At 38.6% G+C, this 25,096-nt stretch overlaps 1 protein-coding gene across 1 annotated transcript in view; it reads right to left on the bottom strand.

The window, feature by feature from the left end:
- Positions 1-3,299: 3,299 nt before the first annotated feature.
- Positions 3,300-25,096, bottom strand: part of lrp1bb (low density lipoprotein receptor-related protein 1Bb) — a 426,184-nt gene continuing 404,387 nt past the window's right edge. The window contains exons 85-94 of the mRNA XM_034694098.1: positions 24,823-24,987; positions 21,563-21,724; positions 20,851-21,025; positions 18,911-19,015; positions 14,007-14,120; positions 11,433-11,509; positions 8,278-8,368; positions 7,800-7,950; positions 5,901-5,975; positions 3,300-4,494 (exon numbers count right to left, since the gene is read on the bottom strand). Coding sequence (XP_034549989.1) covers positions 4,354-4,494; positions 5,901-5,975; positions 7,800-7,950; positions 8,278-8,368; positions 11,433-11,509; positions 14,007-14,120; positions 18,911-19,015; positions 20,851-21,025; positions 21,563-21,724; positions 24,823-24,987 — 1,256 coding nt within the window. The 3' untranslated portion in view covers positions 3,300-4,353. The remainder of the gene's footprint in view (positions 4,495-5,900; positions 5,976-7,799; positions 7,951-8,277; positions 8,369-11,432; positions 11,510-14,006; positions 14,121-18,910; positions 19,016-20,850; positions 21,026-21,562; positions 21,725-24,822; positions 24,988-25,096) is intronic.

Genomic DNA, 25,096 nt, shown 5'->3' with positions numbered 1-25,096 from the left:
CGGGATGTTAATGCCACATTAGTCTAACGTGCCAAATCCTTCCTAAACACCATGTTTCTGCCTGAAGACACATGTCCATATTCAGCTGTCCTATCTACTGGCAAAGGAAAACGAAAAGGATTTATCCCTCTGCATGTTTAGCAGACTCACCTTAAACTAGGTCAGACAAGCTTTGATATATCAATGATGCCTTATTGTGATGCTAGTGATGCGTTCATTGGCCCCTTTAGCCATGACAAAGCCTTACTCACAATGAAACAGGATGATTAGACAGCTTAAACTCCAAGACTCAGATTTTAGACTTCCTCAATATGCTGATGATATGGTGCTTATTGGCCTCCTACATGTAGGTGACTCTACAGGAGAGGTTACATATTTTAATCATGCAACTTCCCTCCAGGACTGGTGTCTGTACTGAACGATCATGGGACAATCTGTGGAAAAGGTCATTGTCTTAAATATTTAGGAACCTATATTGATAGCTTCCTCAAGTTCATAGATAATACAGATCATGTTTTGAAAACAGTGATTCAGAGGCTACACCGACTGATGGAGCTAAGTGATTTCGGCGTCAGTCAAGAGATTCTTGAAATAGTGAATATGGTAAAAATGTGTCTTTCAGGATTGGTGCATGGTAGGGACACTTGGACCTCAAATGTAATGGAAAATTTACAAAAGTGGTTGATACAGCCAGTAAGATCATTTGGAAACCACAGATACCACTTGGTGATAGGCATCTCCTGACCACTTAATAGAAAACATCTACAAAAACTAATGGAAACTTTCTTAAATTTATCTCAAATTTGAGTGCAATCCTCACTACAGTTTAATGGGACAATAAAACTCTATTGCTTGTTTGCAAAAGGTAGTTAGAAACCCCAAAATATTCATTTACATTTTACAAACTAGTTTTTCGGTCAGTTGTACTGGCAGTGCCACCCAATTAAAGTTGTTTTGTTATTGTGTCAGCCATACTGGTCAAAATGTAAAGATGCTTTTTCACCTTGAAAGTCACAGTTTACATTAGGATTATGACTGACACAAAATGACAACCTTGGGGAAAAAAACAAACAGAATACATCTTAAAGCTAAGAAATGTGGCAGTTTAATTTCAAGAACAATAACATCAACAAATAAAAAAAACTTTTTACCTTTTGCATAGCAGCAGCCTACTAAAACTATAAGTTCCCAACTTCATAAACATCCTGTTGGTCTAGCCATAGATAATTGTCAACATCACATCCGATGTTTACCCTTGCAATGCTTCAGAGAGAAATGTCTCCTGGTGTGGGGCACCCATCGTCTGCATAACACTCACATGCAGCAGTCATGGCATTCAGCAGTATCATCCCATTCTGTGCTGGCTGATGGTTATTAACTTTCTCCACTTTTGGGCTGAAAGCACTCACTAAACAGTATATCTCTATTCTTTCGAACCTGATTGTTTCTTAGTTGATAGCGATTTATCATCCATCACACACTCTCACCTGGCGGGTCTTCATCACACACACTCCATGTCATAGATATTTATAAAATGTTTGACATATTTTGATAATGGAAAGGAACATTTTGCATGTGATGCTCAAATGTTGAAATAATGATTACAAGCTTGGAAGAGTTTGAAATTTTCATTGAGAATCAACTGATCAGTTTTGATGTGCAAATTTGTACAGAATTGCACTTGATCTTTGCACATGTAACAAATATTTCAATTTGCTTGAATTAATGAGAAATTCTTATTTGTCGTGAACAGCAAAGTAATTATCCAGAGATGCTTTTCTAATTTCAGAATTGAGTCATAGCGAGTCAAAAATATCAACAAACATAGTAGCTAAACTTAAAATAAAACCTTGAAAATATAAAATGTAATGAGTTTTCTGCCTTTCTTTGTTGCCAGATGACTCCTAAGTTTAGGGTTAGTGAACAGTTAATTATCAAAAGCATCAGTAGCTGTAGGTTAATTTTTAACGGCACAGGAAACACAGACACATGCTCATATAGGTAGACAAATTTTCTGCGAAAAGATAAACAAAGCTAGATTAAATCACTTTGAGGTTCAGTGGGGGTTGAAAGTCTTTGGCACCTATATTTTGGGGGTCGCAACTTTTTGGCATATTTTGGGGGCTGCGGGCTGAAAAGATTGGGAACCCTTGCTCTGGCATATGGCAAAATTAGAAGTCTTGCATATCTGATCCAGAGGGGCTCCAATGTGCCGGATCAGAGATGCAGCCAGAACACAACACAGTAGATCCAGTGGGAGTTAACACATTGACTAGAATAGAAACCTATCAACTCCTGTACAGTGACGGATCGGAGACAGACCAGGCAATTCCACAATACAAAGTCCTTTGTGTAATTTAAGTATACCATCATGGGGTATAAACCAAACCTGCTCATGTCAAATGGGAGAAAAAATCCTTTGAAAAGTAAAGTATTTTACACCATGCATAAATCATTAAAAGTCAGAACAGCTCAATAGAACTGGTTAGGAAATATCAATCTTATAGTGTCTCTTATGAAGTAAAAAAAGGCTAGTCATGCCAGCTCCCACCCTAACAAGATGGAATACTGTTAGCTACAGTAGTTAATCAAAGTGAGGAATAAACATACATTTATTCATTTAAAATCTACAGGGATTTTTTCAGAATGTTAAATTCAATTTAAGGTATTTCTTATTTGTAATAAATGAGTTAATTATAAAAGTGTTAACATTAATTTCTACTTAATAAGGACAGATTTGTAACTGGCCTCTTCAAGGGTTCGTGGTGGAAGACAATTAGGCGAGCTGGAAGCCCTGGCTCTTATTTGTACCATCATCAAAATGTGCTGGGCTGGGTGTGAAGGCAGATCCAGACGATAGCACAGACAGATGGAGGAAGGGCAGGAGTGCCACTGCCTCCTCTGGTTGCCATGGTGAGGGAGATGGTGATGTGTTGTGGAGAGACAGCCATTGTAAGTAAAGTGAAAGGAGACTGAATTATCATTCAGCAGGTAGCACTGATGCCGTGTCCCCACCAACAGGTAATGAATGGTGTGGTCGTCCTGCACTCACAAGGAGGGCAATAATCTCTCATTAGCCACCTCCCTTTGCACAGCAAGCAAGTAACATCAGGTCAGTGGCCATACGAGCTATGAGAGTTTAGCAGCTCTGCTGTTTGATCCCAAGCTGAATAGGCATGAAGGATCTCACAGGTACTTTAATTTTTAGCATGTATACAATTATATTAAGGGGTATTTTTATTATAGAGTACTCAGTGTCCATGCGTGTTAATCTGGGATCTGAGAAAGGGACACAAAGTGGAAATAAGCCCCCTTTATTCAATATCGATTTACATTTTATATAAAATTACTTACATTTATTACATTTCTTCAAAATACAAGCAGCCAAACAACATACAAATCAAATACAAAATTATAAAATCTCTTATATTTATCATCTCCCTTTTCTGAAACAACAGATGTGTTTTATAATAACTCTTAATAACCTTCTTGTAGCTGTGGTAAATCTCTTCCTTGTCTACATCTTAACCATCTGTTGACGTATGAGACCTAGAAAAATATGGTATTAAGTATCTGTCTTTTCAGTGTACAGTACAGGATCTAGGAGTCTGATCAGAGAACATTCAAGGTGGGCTCCTATCTCTTTCATCAAAAGATAAGTTCATGTGTTATATTACTGTCATGGCAGGGAGGATGGCGCTTGAAATCAGTGGGAATATAAAAGACAGAGGGATTGTGGGATAACATATTCTGTGACAAAAGATCATGTCTGTTATGGCCTTCACTGGAAATCCAGTCAGAATAGAAAAGAAAGACAATATCTCAAAAATATCAGGCTCCGCTGCTCAGTTGCAAAGCTTCGTGGTCCATACATCATATGGCATATAAAAAAAAAAGAAAAAGCCTTAGAAATAACCATCATACCCCCTCTCTATTATACTTACATTTGTTCAGAAAATTGAGCCAACCCATTTTCAGTCCCTTCAAAAAATGTCACAGCGTCCTTATTCCACTGAAACTAGAAACAGTTATGGGTACAAATTTATCACTGCATTTTAAGTTTAAACTGTGCACAAGTGTGGCTTATGGTGTTAATAAAGTTTTTGCAAATCAGCAGCTTTATTTCAGTGTCATACAGCATACAGTGTAGCACTGTATAACTTAAGTCTGACAAACATTAGAAAGCAAACATTGAATGGAAAATAAAACTCCTTAGCACACCAACAAGGACATTATGCTGATGCTAAACCAGCAGAACCTAAGAGCCTCATAGGAAATAGAAAGGACTTTCCTTCTTTGTATTATACATTGTACACTGTGGTAAAAAAAAGAAGTACAAAGTGTAAAGTTAGGCTATGCGGCGGTTTCATGAATTGTCCCCTCTAGTTTCTTTGGGAGTAGCTCTCTCCTCTCGTCAATACTGATGACTGGCTTCCGGCAGTTTTGCCCGTCGATATATATCTTTGCATACACTGGATTGGAGTAGTTCATGGGCTGTTTGGGAAAGGAAAGGGATTCAAACAATTAGTACTTGTTAAAGAAAAAATACCATACCATAGTCAGTCATTGATCTGTGATCATGGATTATGAGCCAATGGGGGTCAGTGAAATGATCTGAGAACAAGACATGTGCAGTTTACCATACTAGATTAATAATTGCTTACAATTATCAAGTCAAGTTAAAATGTAACATGATCTTTTATCTGGAGTCCGGATTTGTACATGGAATGATGTTCACATAAAATATTCTTTAAACTCCCTTTTGGTCTCCACCACATTTGGGAGAAATAACTAGGAAGGTAGCTCCACTTCTGACCCAATACTTTTTTCACCATTCAAAGCTTCCTCCCTGGGGTGGACAAGCAAGAGCACTCACCTGTCCCGTGTAAAGTCTCCACACATGTAGAAAGAGTGAGCCAGGGTCGAGCCTAAAGGCTGATTTATATTTCTGTGTCGAATTGACGGCGTAGCCTACGCCGGGGGTCCGCGTAGCTCCCGTACCTACGCAGAGGCCTACGCACATCGCCGACGTGCACTTCCTCAAAAATGTAACTACATGACGGATCGACACGGGCCGCAAGCCCTGTGATGGGTCCTCTTAGGGGCATTTGGCCTCATTCATTAACAGTGTGTACGGGGCCAGAAGGAGGCGATTGGCTATCAGAGAGACCGCACTGCCCTAAAGCGTTTCGGTGGAGAATTGCTGCGTGTCACGGAAACACCAATGCAAAAGTATGTGGTGCTCATGTCCGCGTCAGCCACTGCTGCATAGGGGCGACGCAGAAGTATAAATCAGCCTTTAGACAGCCCCATACAAATTTAACCTCTGATTATTTTCACTCTGTGTGTGTGTCTTTTTGTGGACACATTTTTGCCAAGAGACATTCGCCTAGGGCCAAATTTGCCACAAGGGTTGGCAGTATGACTGGTAAAATAAGTGCAAACAGCAGCAGGGAACATAGATTTTATTTCCTTCTCAGTCTGTTTGTGGTGCATTTAATCCTTTGTGTGCACTTTGAGAATTGAACAAGGTCTCTTTGTCTAACCTGTACAGGTTTCGAAGCTGCAAAAGTTTTGCTATCCTGTTCTGAATTTTGCTCTGAGATAAACTCAGAAGAGCACAGGGAAACACAGTCATGCTGTATTGGCAGAAAGCAATACTACAGTAACAGACAGCAACATGCAAGGAAAAGATCACATGCAACCATGCAAGTAGTAGCCTGATAAGGTCCTTTTTTTATTCTTCTGAAATTAGGAGTCAATTCCCAATCGCAAAAGTCAAATTGATCTTATGTTGACCCTTCTGATTTGCGAGTAACTGCACAGTGAACACTGAATGACAACATGATGATGACTCTTTTTTCTTTGTGACAAACATGACATGATGTTTAGAGATTCACCTGTCCAGGGATAACCTCCTTGGGCAGAGAATTCATGCCCAAGGTGTCAGGGTCACTGGATTTTACACACCAGCCCTGCAACACAACAGCAAGTTGTCTGTTTACAGGGCATGTTAAGTTACTCTTAACAAGACAGTAAAAGCATAAGTCTAACCATCTTCACTCTATGAAACTTCCTAATCAGTCCAGTGGTGAGTAATATGATGTAAAAATTCCAGGACTCCTAGAGGTAGGGAACTGTAGTGTAGTGTTAAAGAGAAGAGTGTAATATAAAGAAATAGCACAATACAAACGTTAGTTTAGATTCAAGACATGTCTCCTGTTGAAAATCCATCCAGATTGGACTGAGCAAATGTCAAAGATGCCAGAGAAAGAAGCAATAGAATCAAGCGTAAAGCTCTAGGTGAGCTCGATAACAATATCAGAGAAGGTGCTATGATTCATTTGATAGGCTGAGTGTTAATGGAGGGTTGAAGGCCATGAACTGAATAAATCAGCAGCCAGATTAAAAGTACTTGTGGTTCATGGCAGCTGTGCATTCTTGCAAACATAATTTTTAACAAATGAAAGCTATGAAAGAAAATGCACTTGATTTTACTCTATGCTAGATTATTACACTGCCAGAGACAGATCCAGAAACAAAATAATCTAGCTAAAGGAGGGATATTATCTGAAATGTGTGTCCTTGCTCCCTCCTAGGATTAACAGACAGAACACTAAATTTAGATCTGTTAATTGTCAGGCCCCTCTCCTTTGGAATCATCTACCACCCGTCCAGGAGGCAAACACCCTCTCTCTACTTTTAAGAGTAGGCTATAAACCTTCCTTTTTGATAAAGCTTATAGTTAGAGCTGGCTCAGGCTAAGACCAGCTCTTAGTTATGTTGCTATAGGCTTAGACTACTGGAGTAACTGGTACACTGACACACTGGGATTCTATCTCCCTCGATCACTTACTTTAACTCTCCCTGTCCCATTAAAGTTACTAACCATAGACCTTTCTGGAGTCCCTGAGCTCCATTGTCTCGTAGGTTCCTCTGACTTGCTGCAGTAGACGTCTTCCTGCTGTGGACGTTCTGGACTCCAGCTGATACAGATGTGCCGGACTACAGCAACAACAGCTACTACTACAACTACTACTATCCATCTCATCACTATCGTCTCTCTGTCACTCTTAATCTCCCCTATCCCTCTTTTCAGACCCAAACTCGGTCGAGTTAGATGGCTGTCTAACATCAGTCTGGTTCTACTCAAGGTTTCTGCCTGTTTGCTTGAACCTGGGTGTCATGATTGAAAACATGCTAATCTATAAGGCTCACTATCATCTCTCTCTTCATCTCCTCTATTCCTCTTCCCAACCCCAACTCGGTCAAAGCAGATGGCTGTCCGGTCCTGCTCGAGGTTTCTGCCTGTAAAAAGGAAGTTTTTTATGCTGCTGTAACTTGCTAAATACTGCGAGGTGCAGTGCTCATGGTGGATTAAGATGAGTTAAGATCGAGTCATTTTTGTAAGAAGGGACTGGATCTTATCCTGTTTTGATGTTGGGTCCTTGTTAATTATTTAATATAGAGTACAGTCTAGAGCTGCTATGTTTGTAAAAGTGTCTTGAGATAACGTCTTTTAACGTCTTCTCTCTGAAGTGTCATTATTGTCCATCACTGTTGCAGCAGAAGTGGCTGCTTAAATATGGTGTGCTGATGTGTTACCGCTGACAGCCCTAAAATAATTTCTTGTTTAAATCAGGAACTTCTCCAGTATAAGTGAAAATTGAACACTTCTTGTCATAGTACCAGAAGACACCACTATAATGTGGCACTCCATAAAAAGACACAAGAGCTAAGGCAGAGCCATTTGATTCTCTTTTCAGTTAGAGTCCTTAACGTAGATCTAAAAGGCCAACCTTATGAGGGTCCAGCGTGAAGTTGGGTCGCAGCAGGCTGCCTGCATCGGCATGGTTGTCATGGTCCACTTCATACATGTTGTATGAGGGGTTCCCAATCTCCACGTTTATCCCTCCGTTTGTCATGGGCTGCCTCTGAACACGTTTCCCCCTAAGGTGTGCAAAGCCGTCCATCATTAACATGATAAACAGGAAACAGGCCAACATGCTGTGCGGCTGTGCAACAAATCACATTTTACTACTTGAAATACTTGGAGCACATTACTTTGCTGGGAAAATGAACAAACATGATTTACAGATAAAGGGCTTTGTGCAACAGTCAGGTTTTCTGCCAAACACTGGAAGAGTCCATCTTTCCATCAATAAAACACAGATGTCAAATCCAAAGCAGTGTAATACAAAACCCTCTCTTCCTCTGTTGCTGTTTCGAAGCCTTTGTTTTATATATTATATTTCATTATTTGATGCATTTACTTACTTTTGCCTCTGTCGGCAGATGTAAACACCTGCAACCACCATCACAATCAAGACTACCAGCAGGACCAGAGGCACAATGATAGCTATGTTTCCTGAGAGAGACACAGAGGAGAGGCGGAGTGGAGATGAGTGATGATTAAAACCAGACAGACCCTCTCCCTTACCATGCCTGAATTGGCTTATAAAGATCCTGAAAGGTGTGGGTTTTTTTTTTTCTTGGTCTTGGTTGCCTGCACATTTCACTCCATTTATAAAATAGCTGTCCACTGTATATTGACTTTCCAGGAATATTCACTGAAAAGGGTGGATTGTGCTCAGTGATGCAACACCAGCAAAAATGGAAGAGAAGTGGAGAAATTGGAGAAATTCTAAAAGTTGCATAGTACGTAGAGCTCGAAAACATTCATATATTTGTTTTAACTGTAAAGATTTGAGTGCATAATGGAAATATTGACTTTAGTGAAGTGTGAATTGCAGCTCTGCTAAATTTAAAGAGGTGAACCCATAGACATATACGTATACGTAGACATTGCATTGACTGTGTTATCCAGCTGCTGCAATACGTCAGTGCATCCGCCGTATTGAATGTGGCTGGTCGCTGTGTAAACTAATACAAGTAGTTGTGGAAACTGTGTTTTAAGAAAAAAGAAAAAATCACTATTCTGCTGCATTTAACTCATGTGATAAACTGTTTTTATAATAAATGATTGAAAATAATTTAAGTACTAAAAATTACGATTATTTACAGAAAAAAAATGTACCAAGTCTGTTTATCAAATTAATGATTGGTTGTGACTGGCAGTGAGTTTGCTTTTTAGCAGTGAAATGATAGATTTACACCATTACTGAAATTTTAGACATTTTTTAATTGTATAAAATAGCATTTCATGCAAAAATAAAGTGCTGTACGTTACTGTTATACTGTAACACACAAGTCTGTTACTGTTGCACTATGATCACTTTACTCATTTTGATCACATTACTCACCCAGTATTAGTCTACTTCCATACAGCTCTGTTGACTGTTAGTTTGATCACCTGTATCTACAGCCTGCTTCAATTATTTCATCATCTTGATTTTATATTTTTGCCTTCATATTTTATACTGTGCTATTTGTTTCCGTTTCCACTATCTTTTTCATACCAGAGAAAAATTTTTTTTTTAAAACTGAATTGCATTAAGTTCAGTTGTCCATATATAATGTTTTAAATCATGTGAGGACGAAGTGCTTGAGACATTTTAATCGACTGAACAGAGAAGGGATTTACTATATTAAATATAGGATGAAAATGATTGTTAAAATGAATACTAAACACTAGGGGTGACCCCAAATAGTGGAATATTTGATGATTCGTTCTAACGAGCCTTAGTCGACTGCCAATGTCATAGTCGAATATTTGCATATGAAATGTGGATCATTCCATTCAAACCATGGGGGTGCTCAATGTCTACTTTTACATTATTTTCCTGTTTCCCATAAAAATAGTGTCTCATGTATCCTATCTTTATATAAATATAGACTTATTTAATGTCATTCTGAGAACAGCTCTTGAAGTGTTAAATCTCCTTAAAGTGGTAATTAAATCTCCCCTGGTAATTAAAGGTGGACTCTCCCATTTAGCAGGACCTGTGGAGCAGACGTACCTCAGCTGGTCTTTAAATCTTTCTACGTTCATGGTAGCTCAAAATGTCAGAAATAAAACTTCAGTTGATCCTAAAAATAGTGATGAAGATGAGGAGCAGCTTCATGAAGAGGGCTGTGAGATCAAGGATTACCGGACCACACAAAAACTGTACGGGGCCAAAAGAACGAGGAGGGATACCCAAAGCTGTCTGAAGCCTCAAAAAGAGTCCACAGCATCCCATCCACCTCTACACCATCAGAGAGGATATTCTCAAAGACAGGATTTACAGTTAACAAAGCAAGGAGCGCACTTCTGCCCGTACACACGATGGTTTTCCTCACGTACAGTTTGAAAAGACTCAAGCGGACAAAGACGCGATGAAAGACTGTTTTAAAAGGTTCTGTTAAGAGATTTAAAAACCCTTTAGCTGGTTCAGGTTTGATTTTGAACATTATACAAATGTTTGGCCTTAAGTTGGACAAATTGCCCTCCGCAGCGCTGCTCTCCTCTGTGTGAACACTGTTTAAATATCTCTTGATTCCTTATTCTATAATGGCACGTTGTTTGATGTTTAATGGAGGGTGGCCTTATTTGAGTTTTCTCTCCTTCATCACCTCATTGTTTTTGCAATATAAATTTAAAAAATCTAAGTTTTATACTTATAATATTCTGTTGTCCCTTTTACTTTAAGCTACGAGTCTCCTAATTGTAAAGGGTAATGCGTAATATTGTCATGCGGTCACCATCATGCAGACTTTGGGTCAATAAGGAAAAACAACAAACATTCGACTATTCGTCGACTAGGGGCAAAATCTGATGAATCAGATTCGATTGAGCAAATCCTTAGTCGGACTCACTCCTACTAAACACATCAGAGTAATTCAAAATCTATGATAACTTTATTTATACTGACCTTTTTTAACACACAGCTGCTGGATGTGAAACAAAATCAAACCTGGGCACGACTTTTAGAAGGATGAGTCACAGTACGTTTAACATGTGTCTGGGGTTTTACACTGCTTTAGCATAGCAGTGAATGAGTATTTAAAAGGTAAAGTTAATGGTGTGGAGACTTCTGCGAAACATTTGTTGCATATACAGTATGTGGAAAGCTTTGCTAATGGTAATAAGTCAAATTTACACTGGTTAGGTTGTATAACAACAGTCGGTAGGCATGTTTCTAGGTACATGTGCACGTCTTTACAGATTGCCACAAGCAACATGGCGGCGATGTTGATGTACCACCCAGCTAGTTAATGCGGCGTCTACGTATTACCAGCTGAATGAAGGCTTGTCTGTTGAAATACTTCAAACTGGCTACATTGGTTTGAGTTCATGATTTAGGTAGGCTGCCAACCAAGACCAATTGTGCTTTTTGGGTACACTTGGAAAAGGTATAAACTTAGCTATGAAATCAGTGGTTGTTCAAAATGTGATGATTTTAAATGAACAAGTATTAATTCATCTTAAATGGTCACATAGAAAACTACAAGGTTTCATAGTAACACTCCTGGCAATTCCACATACTCACCCCCGCCAGTATTGTCTGATCTGCTGCTTTTAGGGGCCGGTCTCTCACATTGTGTTCCTGCCCAATTTGCTGAACATCTGAAGGACGTCAAAAGATAGTTAAAGAATTAAAAGTCATAAACTTCTGGAATATTTTTCTAGCAGAAAGAGAACACAGACAACCATATCACAAAGAAGAACTGCAGTATGAAGTGACCGTGGCTTACAAATACAACACATTATGATTCAGTTTTGCTATGAAGTGCTTTGATCCAACACAAACAAAACACCACCTGGAGAGAGGGCACTATGTACATGGTGGGTCCATAAACAGTGTGTGAGAATTTACACGTTGAATATTCAGTGTAGGAAGAAATTAAAGAATGACAGTGGGACAACAAGTCGTCATCTCATTTGTGTCTCAATGGGATCCGATGGGCGTGATGTATGACCCTTGTTAAAGGAGGTGATATCTAATTTCACACGACTGACGCAGATGGGTCTGTAAAGCATGGGTGATCTGGTAGGTGCGACTGGATGATGACAGAATGAAAATACTCTCGATTACATGCAGTCTAAGAATCTGACTGTCAGGTTACAAAAAATAAGGATGCAGCCCCATACAAAGAGGACATAAATCAGGCTCTCCTTGAATGAAATGTCACATTGACATGAATTTTAATGGGAAATTAAAGGCAACAGGGAGTTTTGATCTCCTCTAAGAAGCTTAAACCATGAAACAACTGATTCCTTTAAACACAATGAAATCTCTTAACCTGTGTTGAATGCTGGACAATAACACCAATTACTGATGAGATGTTCTGCTAAGTAGTATATACGTATACTTGATGACTGGTTGGTGACAAAATATACAAATTTCCATCATGCACGGTTCTTAAATGCGCAGATTTTCTTCGAATTATTGTGTTCTGGCTGAGGACTGCATGAGATGGGTGGATGGGTGTCAGTGAGGGGCAGCAAAAGTACAGAGTCGTGCAACAACTGATAATGTCGTAAGTGCCTTATTAGTATATTCTCGTAGAAATTGTAATAAGATAGCAAAGTTCAAGCTCTTTGTCAGGGATGATGCTTCAATTTATTGTGACTTAACTTTGGTTACCACTCATTGTAAAATAATTAATCATATAAAAGGTAAAATTCAATATCACAATACATGTACAATGCTTTGATCCCCTGTGCAATTACCTCGATACCCAAGTGCAATACTGTTATTTCATCTGTAACTAGTTTATTTATGTCTTTTAATACTACTTTTATACTTTTCTTTTTACATACACTAAATTTGTTTAGAGATTTAGATTTAGGTTTCTATATTCATGGCCCTTACTGTATTGTTGTTTGTCAAGAAAACCAAAATCTCCTTATCTGCCCTCTAAAAATTCCCCAAGACATTGTATTATACATTGTCTTATCAAGGCAAACTGAATGGAATTACGATTCAACACTTTGCCTATTACCTCACATAATAATAATTTTAGACTGTATTATCTTCAGAGAGCTGACTGCACTCCATTTTAAGTCCTTCTGCCTGTTTATTTGTCAACTTCTTTCTTTTAATATACAATTTCATGTTTGTGCAGTAAAAAATAAGCTACCGTCAGCAGCTAGTTAGCTTAGCCCAAAAATTGGGAACAAGAGTTGTGAGCTAGTTCGGTAATGTAAAGGAATCCAAAAATCTCCTTATCTGCACTTCCAAAATTCACCAAGAAGGTTACATATTGTTTTATCAAGGCAAACTAAATGGAATCTAAATTCAACACATTGAGTATTACCTCACGTAGTAATACCGTTAGCTTTTATTGAGAGTTAACTGCACTCAATCTTAAGTCCTTATGACTGGTAATTTGTCAACATCTTCTAATAATATACATAAGGCAACCGCATGATACTTCCTGAACGCACTTCTAATACAAAGTTAAAGCAAAATATATTATACCATATTTATTTCTGGGAAAATTAATTGTCTTTTCACTGGTGAATAAAATATATTAAGACATGAAGTAGTTTTACTTTAGGTGGATATCTTGCTAAAATATAAAATAGATAGGAAAACACTTTCTCTCTTGTTCCAATTCAAAAAAGCCCCAATGCGACTGTTGTATGTGTCTGTTTGTAGGGCGTGCAAAACCTCCAAAAGCAACAATGTTTGACTACAATTTTACATTCTTACTAATTAAAGTAAGCTTGTTGACCTTTCATTCTCGAATCCAAGATGGTGAGACAAAACTGAGTCAAATGATACAATCTCAAGTGGCTGAGAACAATTAGTAAATGTAACTATGCCTGACCAAAAATAATAGAATGTCATCAAACTCTAGTGGTATAATATTCCTTTGTTACTTCAAGGTCATTGCATTATAATTTTCAATTTTGCATCTTTTTTAACATTACCTTTTGATAAGTCATCAGATAAGTCAGCACTTATTGCATGATAAGTTGTTACAAGGCTGGACTGTGTAAAACAGGCCGTATACTGGGCTGAGGCTGAAATGGAGCCAGATGGAGTTGAGGTGGGGGTGTGGACAAAGGGAGTGAGTGGGCTCTGAATACAGCTGGAGAGGTGAGAAGGACCTACTTGCAGCGTGGTTTGTTAAGAGCTGTTAATGTGCACATCCCCTCATTCTGACAGAAGTAATCGCAGGGGTTGGCCAGCTCATCACAACGTTGGTTCTTGAACCCTGACGTGCAACTGCAAAAAATTGTGTTTGGAGTGATAAAAGGGCCCAGAGAATGTATACTGTTGAACTGTTTGCTTTTTTTGATGAATGGAGACTGACATACTTAATCCCTTTCAGTAGCTTTGCTCATAAGATGGAGAAAGTCAGTGTTGTGTGTGCAATGAGCAAATAGGCAGAACAAATAATATCAGAACAAATCAAGTTCACTGAGAGGTGAGAGGAACATCTGAAAGAGACAATTGTTACAGTAGTCTAACAGATCTGAGTTTTCTGAGCAGTAAGATGTGATTGCATAAGGAAGACTAAACAGAAATATTTGTGGTCAATAAAAAAGAACTGTTATGCATGTATTCCAATCAGCTTGGGATATCTATATAAGAAAGATATTTAAAGAACACACCCATACATGTACATTTTGAAGATACCTGTGTTGAGAAAATGATTAACACATCCTACACATCCTACACAATTTAAGAAAAAACACAAAATGCAATCATTCTGCTTTGTACTTAGATTTCCACATATATATTCCACACACAAAAACATTAAACAATAGAACAGAATACATAGGAATGACAGGATGTTTAGCAGCTCTTTATATTAGCAACATGGTAAAGGTAAAATATGTGTTAATACAGTTAGCAGAAGTACAACCAGACCTTAAGGATTCTGTTCTTGATGCAGAAAAGTTCACTCAGAATCTCATTGAATGGAAACAAAAGGTACAATGATATAACTTCCATACCAGTCTAGAACAGAACTTTTACCAGTGTGTATTTGTATAACCAGTAGAGTTAAGATGGCAGATTGCAGTATTTGCATAAGCAAATTTAAAGGCCCTGTGAGGAGTTTTGAACTGGCTGAGAAACAGACTGAAAATGATACCGATGCCTCTTTATGACCTTCAATAGCCAACAAGACCATCAGCAGCAACACTGGCACTTTCTCTGTTGACATTTTTAATGCCTGAAACCGCCCTGAGGGAGTAGGTGTCAGACCATGATGGACATCTCGTGGAAACTTGACACATTGCCTGATAAAGTTCACTGTTAAAAGACAACAGGATGAGGTTTTTGTTGAAAACACTACTTTTGCATGCATAGGACAAGCGATAAGTATCACTTTGTCCAAAAGGGGGCGCCAGAATCAATACAAAAGTTCCTCACAGCAGCTTTAAGGTAAACAGAGTTTTCATAAAGTTCAATAAGTTGATTGATCTCTGATGCTAGAAGTCAATGCATGACAGAATAAGCATGTCAACAGAACAAAATGTGTTGGGAGAGAATAATCGTGAGTTAACATTTCCATCCCTTAGCTTTGTTGAAATCACAGATGTTTCATATTCCACAAACAAAAGCTGTGGGAAGGTCAGTTATGGCATTAGACCTGAGGTACACACTTAAAGAAATCTTCAATCAGAATAAGCAGTAACAGAAACAGCAGGCACAGAGGCAGTCAGGCATAGTGAAATGCTTTCATAATAATTACACATTTTCAAAAGCAGTATTAAAAATTCCTAGAATCCGCTGGTGCTGGAAAACTGTCACAATCTTGTGGAAGGATTAGAATGCTTTAAGTAAGAAGACAACAACAATGTTTGAACCTGAACACCTTCAACTAAACCAAACTGTAACTCAACTGTGCTTTAAAATGACCTTTTCATATTTGAATTCTAGAATCATAAAAGACCTATGCATCCTGATGACACCCTTTCAGAGTTTTGGAAAAGAATAACAAACAAGTCCAACATTATGCCACACAAATAACCCTTGTAGCTGATAAAAGACATACTTTCACACCATGTCCTAAAAGCATGCAATGCAAGCATCAGTGACAATCAGCTAGATTTAATTAAATTAATGTCTATCACTGGCATAAACATGGATGAGGAGCAGTTAATTCATGAACATCAGATGAGGAGTTACCTGTTTGCCGCCTCATTTCAATAATAAACCTTAATACAATTGGCAGCTGGCTGGAGAGAGAGCAGCAAGGGGCTGGGAGTGTCAATTAAGAAAATATTTAATGATCTTGGAATTAGTTTTTAACAAAGTGGAGTGGTGGAGTAATAATACCCATATCTAGTTGAAATGTTGTGCCTCGAGTTGTGTTAATACCAGGGGCAGTCCTGTTTTACTGTTTATAAATTCCAGGAAGGTAGAAAATGCTCTTTGATCTCAGAAGTCTGCAGCTCGTCTCTATGAGACGGAGAGGAGCGCATATTTGGTGCAGTTTGGACAGCGAGCTGTGTTGCTACCTGATGTAACGTGATGCGACATGATCCAACACAATATTTGATGCTCACATGCTGTTAGGACATGGTGTGACTTTGTGAGCCTGTAATCCAAAGACAGTTGTTAGTGAATTGATCGCACCTGCGTTTAGGCAGTTGTTGAAGTGTAGTTGTAGAGAGAAAGAAAAAAGAGACATGTTGTTGCTGAAATTCTTTTTAAAAAATTGATTCAAATTATTTTAGGGTTGAAGCTTTAGGTGGCCAACTTTGAACAAATAAACAAGATAATCGATTTCAAAGTTTTATCAGTATCCAACAAAAACAAACAAAAACGGCACACCTTCAAGCACATTGGCATGCACTAAAAGACTACTACTGTAGGGTTTAAAAGCATGTTTGAAGAGGATTGGAGTGCCTCCTGTTAATTACTGAAGTTGCTGACCCTTTCAAACTAAATTTCCCATGTCATCAATAAAGTTTGTTATTGAAATTTCCTTCTATCATATTAATTCATTTATCCAATCTCTCTCTCTTTTTTTTTTTTTTAGAAATGTCAATAAAACATCACAGGGATATCTTGACTGTGTTGAAGTTAAGACCACAATTAAAAAAAGGAGAAAAAAAATACAATTAATTTAAACAAAAGAAAACACATGAAGAGAATAACCAACCATGTTTTAATTTGATTGCGTGAAATAATATTTTCAAGGATCTGTATGTGCGCACAAAAAAATAAGTAGTTTCCTCACTTAAGTGTTTGCTAATTGGACTTTGATAACTAATTAATAACTTGAATGTGTTTCATAGTGACTACAGGAACACTTAAACAGGAAAGTCATCTATTTTTCTCACTAAATGGAAACCAAACTATCCTACTATCAAAAAGTCTGTCTAACCTTGTAATGCAGAATTCAACAATAAGAGGAAGAACTGTCAAAAGTAACACATCTTTGGTAGAATGATAAAACCAATCTGGGGGGGTTAGCTGTGTAGCAAAGGCATGTCTGTACAGATTTGGAAACACATTTATTGTAAAAAGTTGTCCTGTCTTGTTTGGATTCAAATCTTACTTCAGGGCAATCTGTGCAGTATCAGACAAGCCATACAGGAATGTATCATCTGCATAATGATGAATACTGACATTTTTAATAAAGATAAAATAACATCATTAAAATCTTAAAACAAAACAGTGACCAATGATTATGTTGATTTCTATGTCCAAAATAGCTTAAAAAGTTATCTACAACTCTTCTGTGATATAAGCGAATTAGCCATAGCTAGTTTTAAGCCCTGTTTTTGGACGATACTTGTCATGCGTAATAAGAACACTGACTGGTGTGTAAAAGGTAGGTAGGTGTGTATAAAGGGAGTTAATCATGATTATTAGATGCATGATCAATAAAATGACAAGCCAGGTTTGTCACTGGTCTCTGATGGTCAAAGAAAAACAACAATCCTTTTATCTTTACTTTTCAGAGCATTTGATTTATCAAAATAAAACAAATTTATAGCCTTGCTTTTATGAAGGTTGAGACTTAGAGGTTAACAACTGGGCACTGTCTTTACAGTTGAAAATCTCAACCACCTATTTCAGTTTTTACTGCAAGGATTCTTTCATTTCAATGAGGCAGCTCTGTTCTGCCAGGTTTTGGCTTTCAAAGTGCTTGATGAAATATACATTTATTCAGTGTAGTGGGGTCAAACATTATGATTTCTTAACACAGACATATCCATCATCTCACATAATCTCCATTCTTTGCAGCAAACAATGAAGCACATTATCAGGATCTGTTAACCTCATCGACTAGGATGGGATCATTTGCATAGAAATTGATTTTATTCCCTTGAATTTGAGAGTGATCTCCATCTCACTGCGTTGGACAATGGGCAGTTTAAAAAAATAGAGAGTTGGCTTTTGAAATGGATTTCCAATTTCCTCCTTGAGGATGTTTTTAATACACCACTGCATGTGATTATGGCTCAGGTTGTATAAATCTATGGCATTGCTTTCAAAAGTCTTTAACAATGATTTCCTTACATCCGCCTGTCAAGCTTTACTTTGTTGCAAGCTTCTGACGTGGAATCATATGGCAAGTTCTACTGAAACATACCTCAGCTACCCCTTTTCAGAGGGAGCAAACATCTAAAACCTACTGTTGAAGAGTGTCAGTGTGGCCTGACATCAGCTCTTAACTGCAAGAAGGAACAGTGTGATATGTTCAGAATGGCAGGCTTGAAGAGGTTTTGAAACCATTTCTTATCTGCCTAAAAACCGTAAGCCACAGCGAGGTGTCAAACAGCCTAAGACGGCGTACTAGCACTCAGCCCCCTGCTGTGCGGTGGCTTCAACATACTGGCATCAAGCTGTCCCTCAACTTAAGGATTTCTTTCCAAAGGAAGACATCTATCTGGTTCTGTTCTTCTCGCAGGGAAATGATAACCCCTGGTGATTTAAGGCCAGGCTTTCTGGGACACAGAGCATTAGGATGGAAACAATAAGAGTGCGAATGATAGTGGAGAACATTCAATTTTTCCCCACTATCCTTCACCCATTAAGCAGTGACTTACTGACAGAAAGGCAGGCTGGTGTCAGGGTCCAGGTGACAGGTGCCTCCATTGTAGCAATATCCGTCACACAGCTGACAGCTTGGTGCTATTCTACCATTTGTACAACTAGAGGGCGAAGAAATAATGGATACTTGTGAGAGGCACGAAAATGTACTTTTACAAGAGGCATAACATTAGTTAGCAGTAGTTCAGTATACATACTTTATATAAAGATGAAGACTTGGCTCTTAAAGCCTCTGGTAACCCAAATCAACAAAAACCTTCTACCTATGATATTTATAGTCACCTGTACATACTATTATATACATTTAAATATTAGAACTAGAGCTGGGCGATATTTAAAAAGATGCTATTACGATAATATTTTTCAGTCCATATCGATAACTCTCACGATAAGTATAAAATCATCATTTCATTTCAATCTAAAGGCAAATTTTTGGTCCTGAGTGAAATTTGAAGAAACTGTGATTTAGTTCTCTGATAGCTTGTTTTTCTTTGGTCTAATGGGTGGTGAAGGCACATTAATGGCCCCTTCTTTTCTAGTGGTCAGGGGTTGTAATAACAGGTTTGAATACATCAAATATTTACAAAACATTTGATATATTCATATTGAGAAAAATTATACCAACAATAAACCCTAATCAGAATTGAACCTTATCCATTTTCTTTTAATCTTATCGGTTAAGTTTTTGATAACGTTCCAACGCTACGATAATGAAGGCGGGGTTAACTTGGATATTTATGATGAAATAAATAATCTAACCAATCGTAAAGAAAACACAGAGTCACGTGCACACATGTTCAACAAACCTACTCCGCTCCTGCTCAGACGCCTCCTTAAGTCTGAGCAGACTCAGTGTTGTAGTAGCATGCAGTTAGCTTGCTTGCTAATCACGCACTGCCTGTAATCTGTCTGTATAGCTGTCCCTCTGCTCTTTGCACCGCTGTGCTCGTGTGTCCCTGTCTGCACATTCACCTGTGAAGATGACAGCTTGTTGTCATTTTTTTATTTCCTAACTGCGGTGGATTTAGGGAAACTTTGGGCCGTGGTTGAGTTGAGCCGCGGCCGAGTGGCTAAAGCAGTGCTGCATATGACTCACTAACTTTCCCCAAACAACTAAGAGTTTAACCAAACAGCTACTTCTATCACCCGGAGCCGTGATCCTGCACTTCAGCCTCCGCTGCTCCGGGCGTCACATGGTCCTAATGCCCCAAACATGGAGACTACAAAGTGATAAAAGTAATCAATGGTATTAGATCAGATTTTTATTTTTTAGTTATATGTTTTGGGCATTTTGGCCTTTAATGGATAGGACAGCTGAAGAGAGACAGGATATGTGGGGGAGTAGAGAGTGGGGGAAGAAGTAAATGGTCGAGCAGCCAGGAGTTGGACCAGCGACCTCTGCGACGAGGACTATAGCCTCTATACGTGAGGCACTTAGACCGCTAGGCCATCAGCACCCCATAAGTTCAGATTTGAAGTATTTTGTAACTCAGCACTCAGAGAACATTTTAAATTTTCAGATTCTGGTGTTTTTATGTCTTTAGATTCAGAGTCAGACAGCTCAAATATGCAGGCTGTGAACTCTCTCTTGACCTGTCAATTATAGATTTAGCAGACACGCCCACACTTAGATTTTTGTTGATGCTTGATTTCACTTTACATTCTGATATTCTATATGAATTTTAAATATTCCATTTACGTTTCCAGAGGCTTTAATTCACTGACACACCAGAAACCTTAACTACAGTTGACTGTTGCCAGATACATTTTGGGGTTTTGATAAAATCAATTCTTAAGGCCCACAGTCTTAGGATAGAGCAGCTCCAAATGGAGAATACACAGTGGAACTAATTATTTTTCCATAAATGAAGCGGACTGTAACATTATAGCAAAATTGATGAGGGGCAAAAATAGTGGACAGATACAAAGCACTCACTTGCAAACCACATCTCCTGTATCCTCGTTAATGAGGCACGGAGCTCCATGGCACCGTAGACACTTGTCCATCTCACACTTGTTTCCCTCAAACCTGGCAGGACACACACACTCCACATAGCCACTACTCGATAGCGTGCAGGCCTTGGAGTTCACACAGTAGTGATGACAGATGTCTGTTAAATATTCAAAGAGAGGGAAGTGCCTCATTAGAAGAAGGGAACATAGTTTAAGTTGGTTTGATTGGAATTGCACATAGCTTTAATGGGACTTAATTATCCACATCAAATGAAATCAAGCCACAGATGAGAACATATCACCCTTGGGCAGCAGTGGTGGGGAAATACTAATGATGTTCAGTTTAAATTGTTTTCCCCACAAACAATTATGAAAAAGCGATGCAAAAAGAAAATATATTATCACTTCAAAACAGAAACACCCAAAGGTTGTTTGATTGTAGTTCTTTGGCTTTCTTTATCTGTAAATAGATGCAAATGTGGTGTTTGTGGAAAGAGAAAACATTCTCAGGGGTTTGTTTTTGTTCTACTCTGTTTGTGAGCAGCAGAGTTCTATAGATTTTGCAGCATAACTGAATTCAAATCATTGCTTTGTTAGGAGTGTTTTTGTGGCGAGGCTTGAAAGGCTAATGTCAATCAAACAAAGGCAAAGAGTTGTGGCTTTATTTGCTGCAAGCTAACAGGAGGAGGACTCACGGTAAAGACAACGGTCTCCGGTATATTCTGCCATACAGCGACACACCGGCTGGTTCCCCTGGGTGACGTCACATGTTCCTCCGTTCAAACAGTAGTTGTCACAGATCCTCCTCTCGCAGTAAGGCCCTGAGAAGCCAACAGGACAGCGGCATGTGGGCTTACCTGGACAAAGAGGGAGAAAGGTTAAGAAAGCATAAAAGACCAGAACTTATAAAGCATTGATTCTACTCATGAGTGATGTCTGTGCTGAAAAATCCTGATATGAATAATTCTTTTTTATCACTATTAACACTCACCATTCCTTCAGAGTCTTACATTCACATCTTTGTTGTTTACTCAATTTGAACATATTTTTTTGAAATTTAAAAGTTATATTTGCATTCTATGTTTTAAAAATGGTTCATAAAACATGTTTTTGTTTTTCACAGTTAAAAATCGAACTTTTTCCCATTCAGATTTTATGTTTTTTGGGTGATTTTGTGTTAAAACTTTATGTTAAAATGAAAAAATAACTGCATAGGCACACTTGTTGGGTTGTGCTGAAAAAAGACACCAAACAAGGCAAGGTAAAATGTTTTTAAGGGGAAATATAAAGGTTGAATCAAAATTAGTCAAAAACAGCCAATTATACCCTAGACCCCATAGGGTTAAGGCTGAAACACCTCCTAACAAACACACTTCCTGTTTGAGCGGCATGACCCTTTTGTTCACATATGTGTGGCCATTTTTTAAAGAACACACTGTTAGCTTACATGTTTGTGTCTATCAACAAGGCAAACCAATATAGTCAACTCTAGTGAAAAATGAGCCACCATTCTGTTAATCATAGCAACTCTGATCCATCTCTTTTAGGTACAGGCGGACGATTGGCACCCATGGAGACCAGTTGGTCTGCTTCAGGTCCATGTAGGGGGATTATAAATTGTTTGCCAGTGTATGCATCAGAATTGATTAGCATTTCATACAAATACCTCATTAAAATTGGGAGTTAACTCGTCCCTAATCCAAAACATTAGTCCACGAGGCAAGCTGTGCAATAAGTAGAACTGCTTTCTGACCAGTTATCACCTGACAATAGCAAACAACAACAGTGCAGCAAAAATGAATCAAGCAGTTTCACGCAAGGAAAACACACAACTGCAACATGGTGTTTTCAGAAGGACACTTAGCCATCCACTGCTACTGACTGGAGTCTTATTATGCACTAACTAACCAGATAATCATAATCTGAAGCAGTCTCATGTTGTCAGTCTGTCTCTCCACATTATTGAGCTGACACAGGTGAGAGAGAGATGTCAAAAAATGTTATTTTCTGGGATCTGTCATGTATTTTTTAGATACATTAGGACTCTGTCATACTATAAATATTGTTTATAGCATTTTTTTTCTGTATTTGTTTATGTTTGGAGAGTACTTCATTTTGTCCAGGCATTATAATAATCATTGCAATAATAGTACATGAACTCAGGGTTAGATGTATACAGCGTAGCACATTTGGTATTGGAGTCAAAATGTTGTAGTTTGTACATGTAGTTTGCCACAATCATTTGAAACCTGACTTCCTGTTTGAATTTTACTCTGCGTCCCACTCATATTCTCACGAAATCAACTTTGTCAACAACAATGGCGGAGGTCTGTACAGAGGAGAAAAGTTATCACACTTGTTTTTTCGAGGTACAATTTCCAAGTTTGGAGAAATGACACTGAATGAAAGTTTTAAGCATATGGAGCATTTTAAAACAGACCCAGCGGTTGCTCCTTAGGGAAGCTGCCGCAGGATTAGTTTTGTGACCGAGCAACAGTAACCGTTTGTGAGACGCGCTCTGACATTGAGGTTGTGGGTGCGCCCAGCGCAAAAAATGGCGGCAGTGGACACGGCACATAAACCTGGAATGTCTTTCAGTCTCTAATTGATTCTGGAGTGCTTGCAGTTCTTTGTCTATCACAATGCAGGGGCTTGTGGAAACCAATCTGACTATACTCCCCACTCATCATTTATCCACTTCTCTTTCGCTTCACAAACATGTGTTCACTGCAGCAAGGCCTCTTCTGATATGAAAAATACAAAAAGCAATGGTCCAGCATGGATGAAGCAGAATAGTTAGTGTCTCCAGCAGCACAACAAACATTACACCTTCAATTATGTTCCCTGTTGTCTGCCATAAATAAGAATTCAAGTCCTCATCAAATGTGGGATGTTGGACTGAAATGGTGAATGAAGGACAAAAGTAGCCCGGCTTCTGTAACTCAGTGCTAAAAGCTCTGCTGTGTTGATTTCACAGCATGCTTCTGGTGCTTAACAGACAGACTCAATTATGCTTGAAAAGCAGTAGTTGTTATCTTGGTCCCTTTTTTGTCATATAGGGCTGTTTCAAACACCTTATCAGAATTAAAATAAAAGTATAGATCATTTCTTCCTTTTGAGCAGACATGCGTCACAAAGTCTGTCTGCAAAGTAAACAGATTGTATAATATGCTTTAAAAAGACAGAGGGTGGTATGAAAACATAAATTATACCTTTTTATCAAGGCAATTGCTCTGCAGAGATGTTTATGTGATAACAAATGGAAATTGAAATGTTATGGATAATTGCTATGTACGGAGATGATGCACACGATTGTAAATCAATGATACCATTTTTAATAGAGCTATAAATTCTACTTGTATCCCAACAATGACACTTCAGCATATTCATATAAATTCAATCAATTGTGGAGTGGAATTGGTTGCTCTAGAACCATGAAAGCATGAAAGAAGACGTTGACGTGATGGAGGGTTGATACTTCAGGCCGGTTTGACGGGAGCATCACTGACAAAAAACTGCTCAAGTGGTAGATGTAACGTGGCAAAATTGAGTGGAGGTGTGAGAGGCGTGGAAGTTTAAAGGAAGACAAATGTGGTTGAATGTCATCATGCATTGGGTCACTGTGCAGGAGGAAATGGGCAGGCGACTCTGAATTGAAAATGCCTGTTTATGTCAGTGACAGTTTTTTTTCAGGCGAGTCTGGTGTGACCACAGCTGAATTTAAAAGACTGCAGCTGGATTGTATTACTTAAACTCTCTCTGGCATACACACTGGATTTCAAGAGGGAAAAATACTACAAATTGGTAACTGATAAAAATCAACTAAGAGGTTAATTGATATGTTCTGGACACAAAAGCAGGAAAACTATATATGAAGCCATACAGCGCTGCACAAATTGGTGGAAGGAACCCTGCTGCAGATATTGTTTGAAAGTATGTTTGTCAGTAGACTTACCCAGGGGTGATCCCATGCAGGTGCCTCCATTTAGACAGTAGTCCGTGCAGTGGTTGACCTCACAGCGTTCGCCTGAAAAGTCAGGCCAGCAGTAGCACCTCCAGTCTCCTTTTTCATTGGCTAAGCAGCGGCCTCCATTCTCGCAGGGGGGACGGCACAGTTCACCTTCACAACAGTAAAGTCCATCACTGACTGTGCTGTAGTTTATTGCACACAGCAAAGACTGTACAGATGTGGGCTTCAATTTGGAAGCGAGGGAGCATGGACATAACCT

The sequence above is a fragment of the Notolabrus celidotus genome, chromosome 10 (assembly GCF_009762535.1).
Source record: "Notolabrus celidotus isolate fNotCel1 chromosome 10, fNotCel1.pri, whole genome shotgun sequence".
NCBI lineage: Eukaryota > Metazoa > Chordata > Actinopteri > Labriformes > Labridae > Notolabrus > Notolabrus celidotus.
The sequence above is the reverse complement of the archived record's forward strand: the minus strand, read 5'-3'. Positions and strand labels throughout refer to the sequence as shown.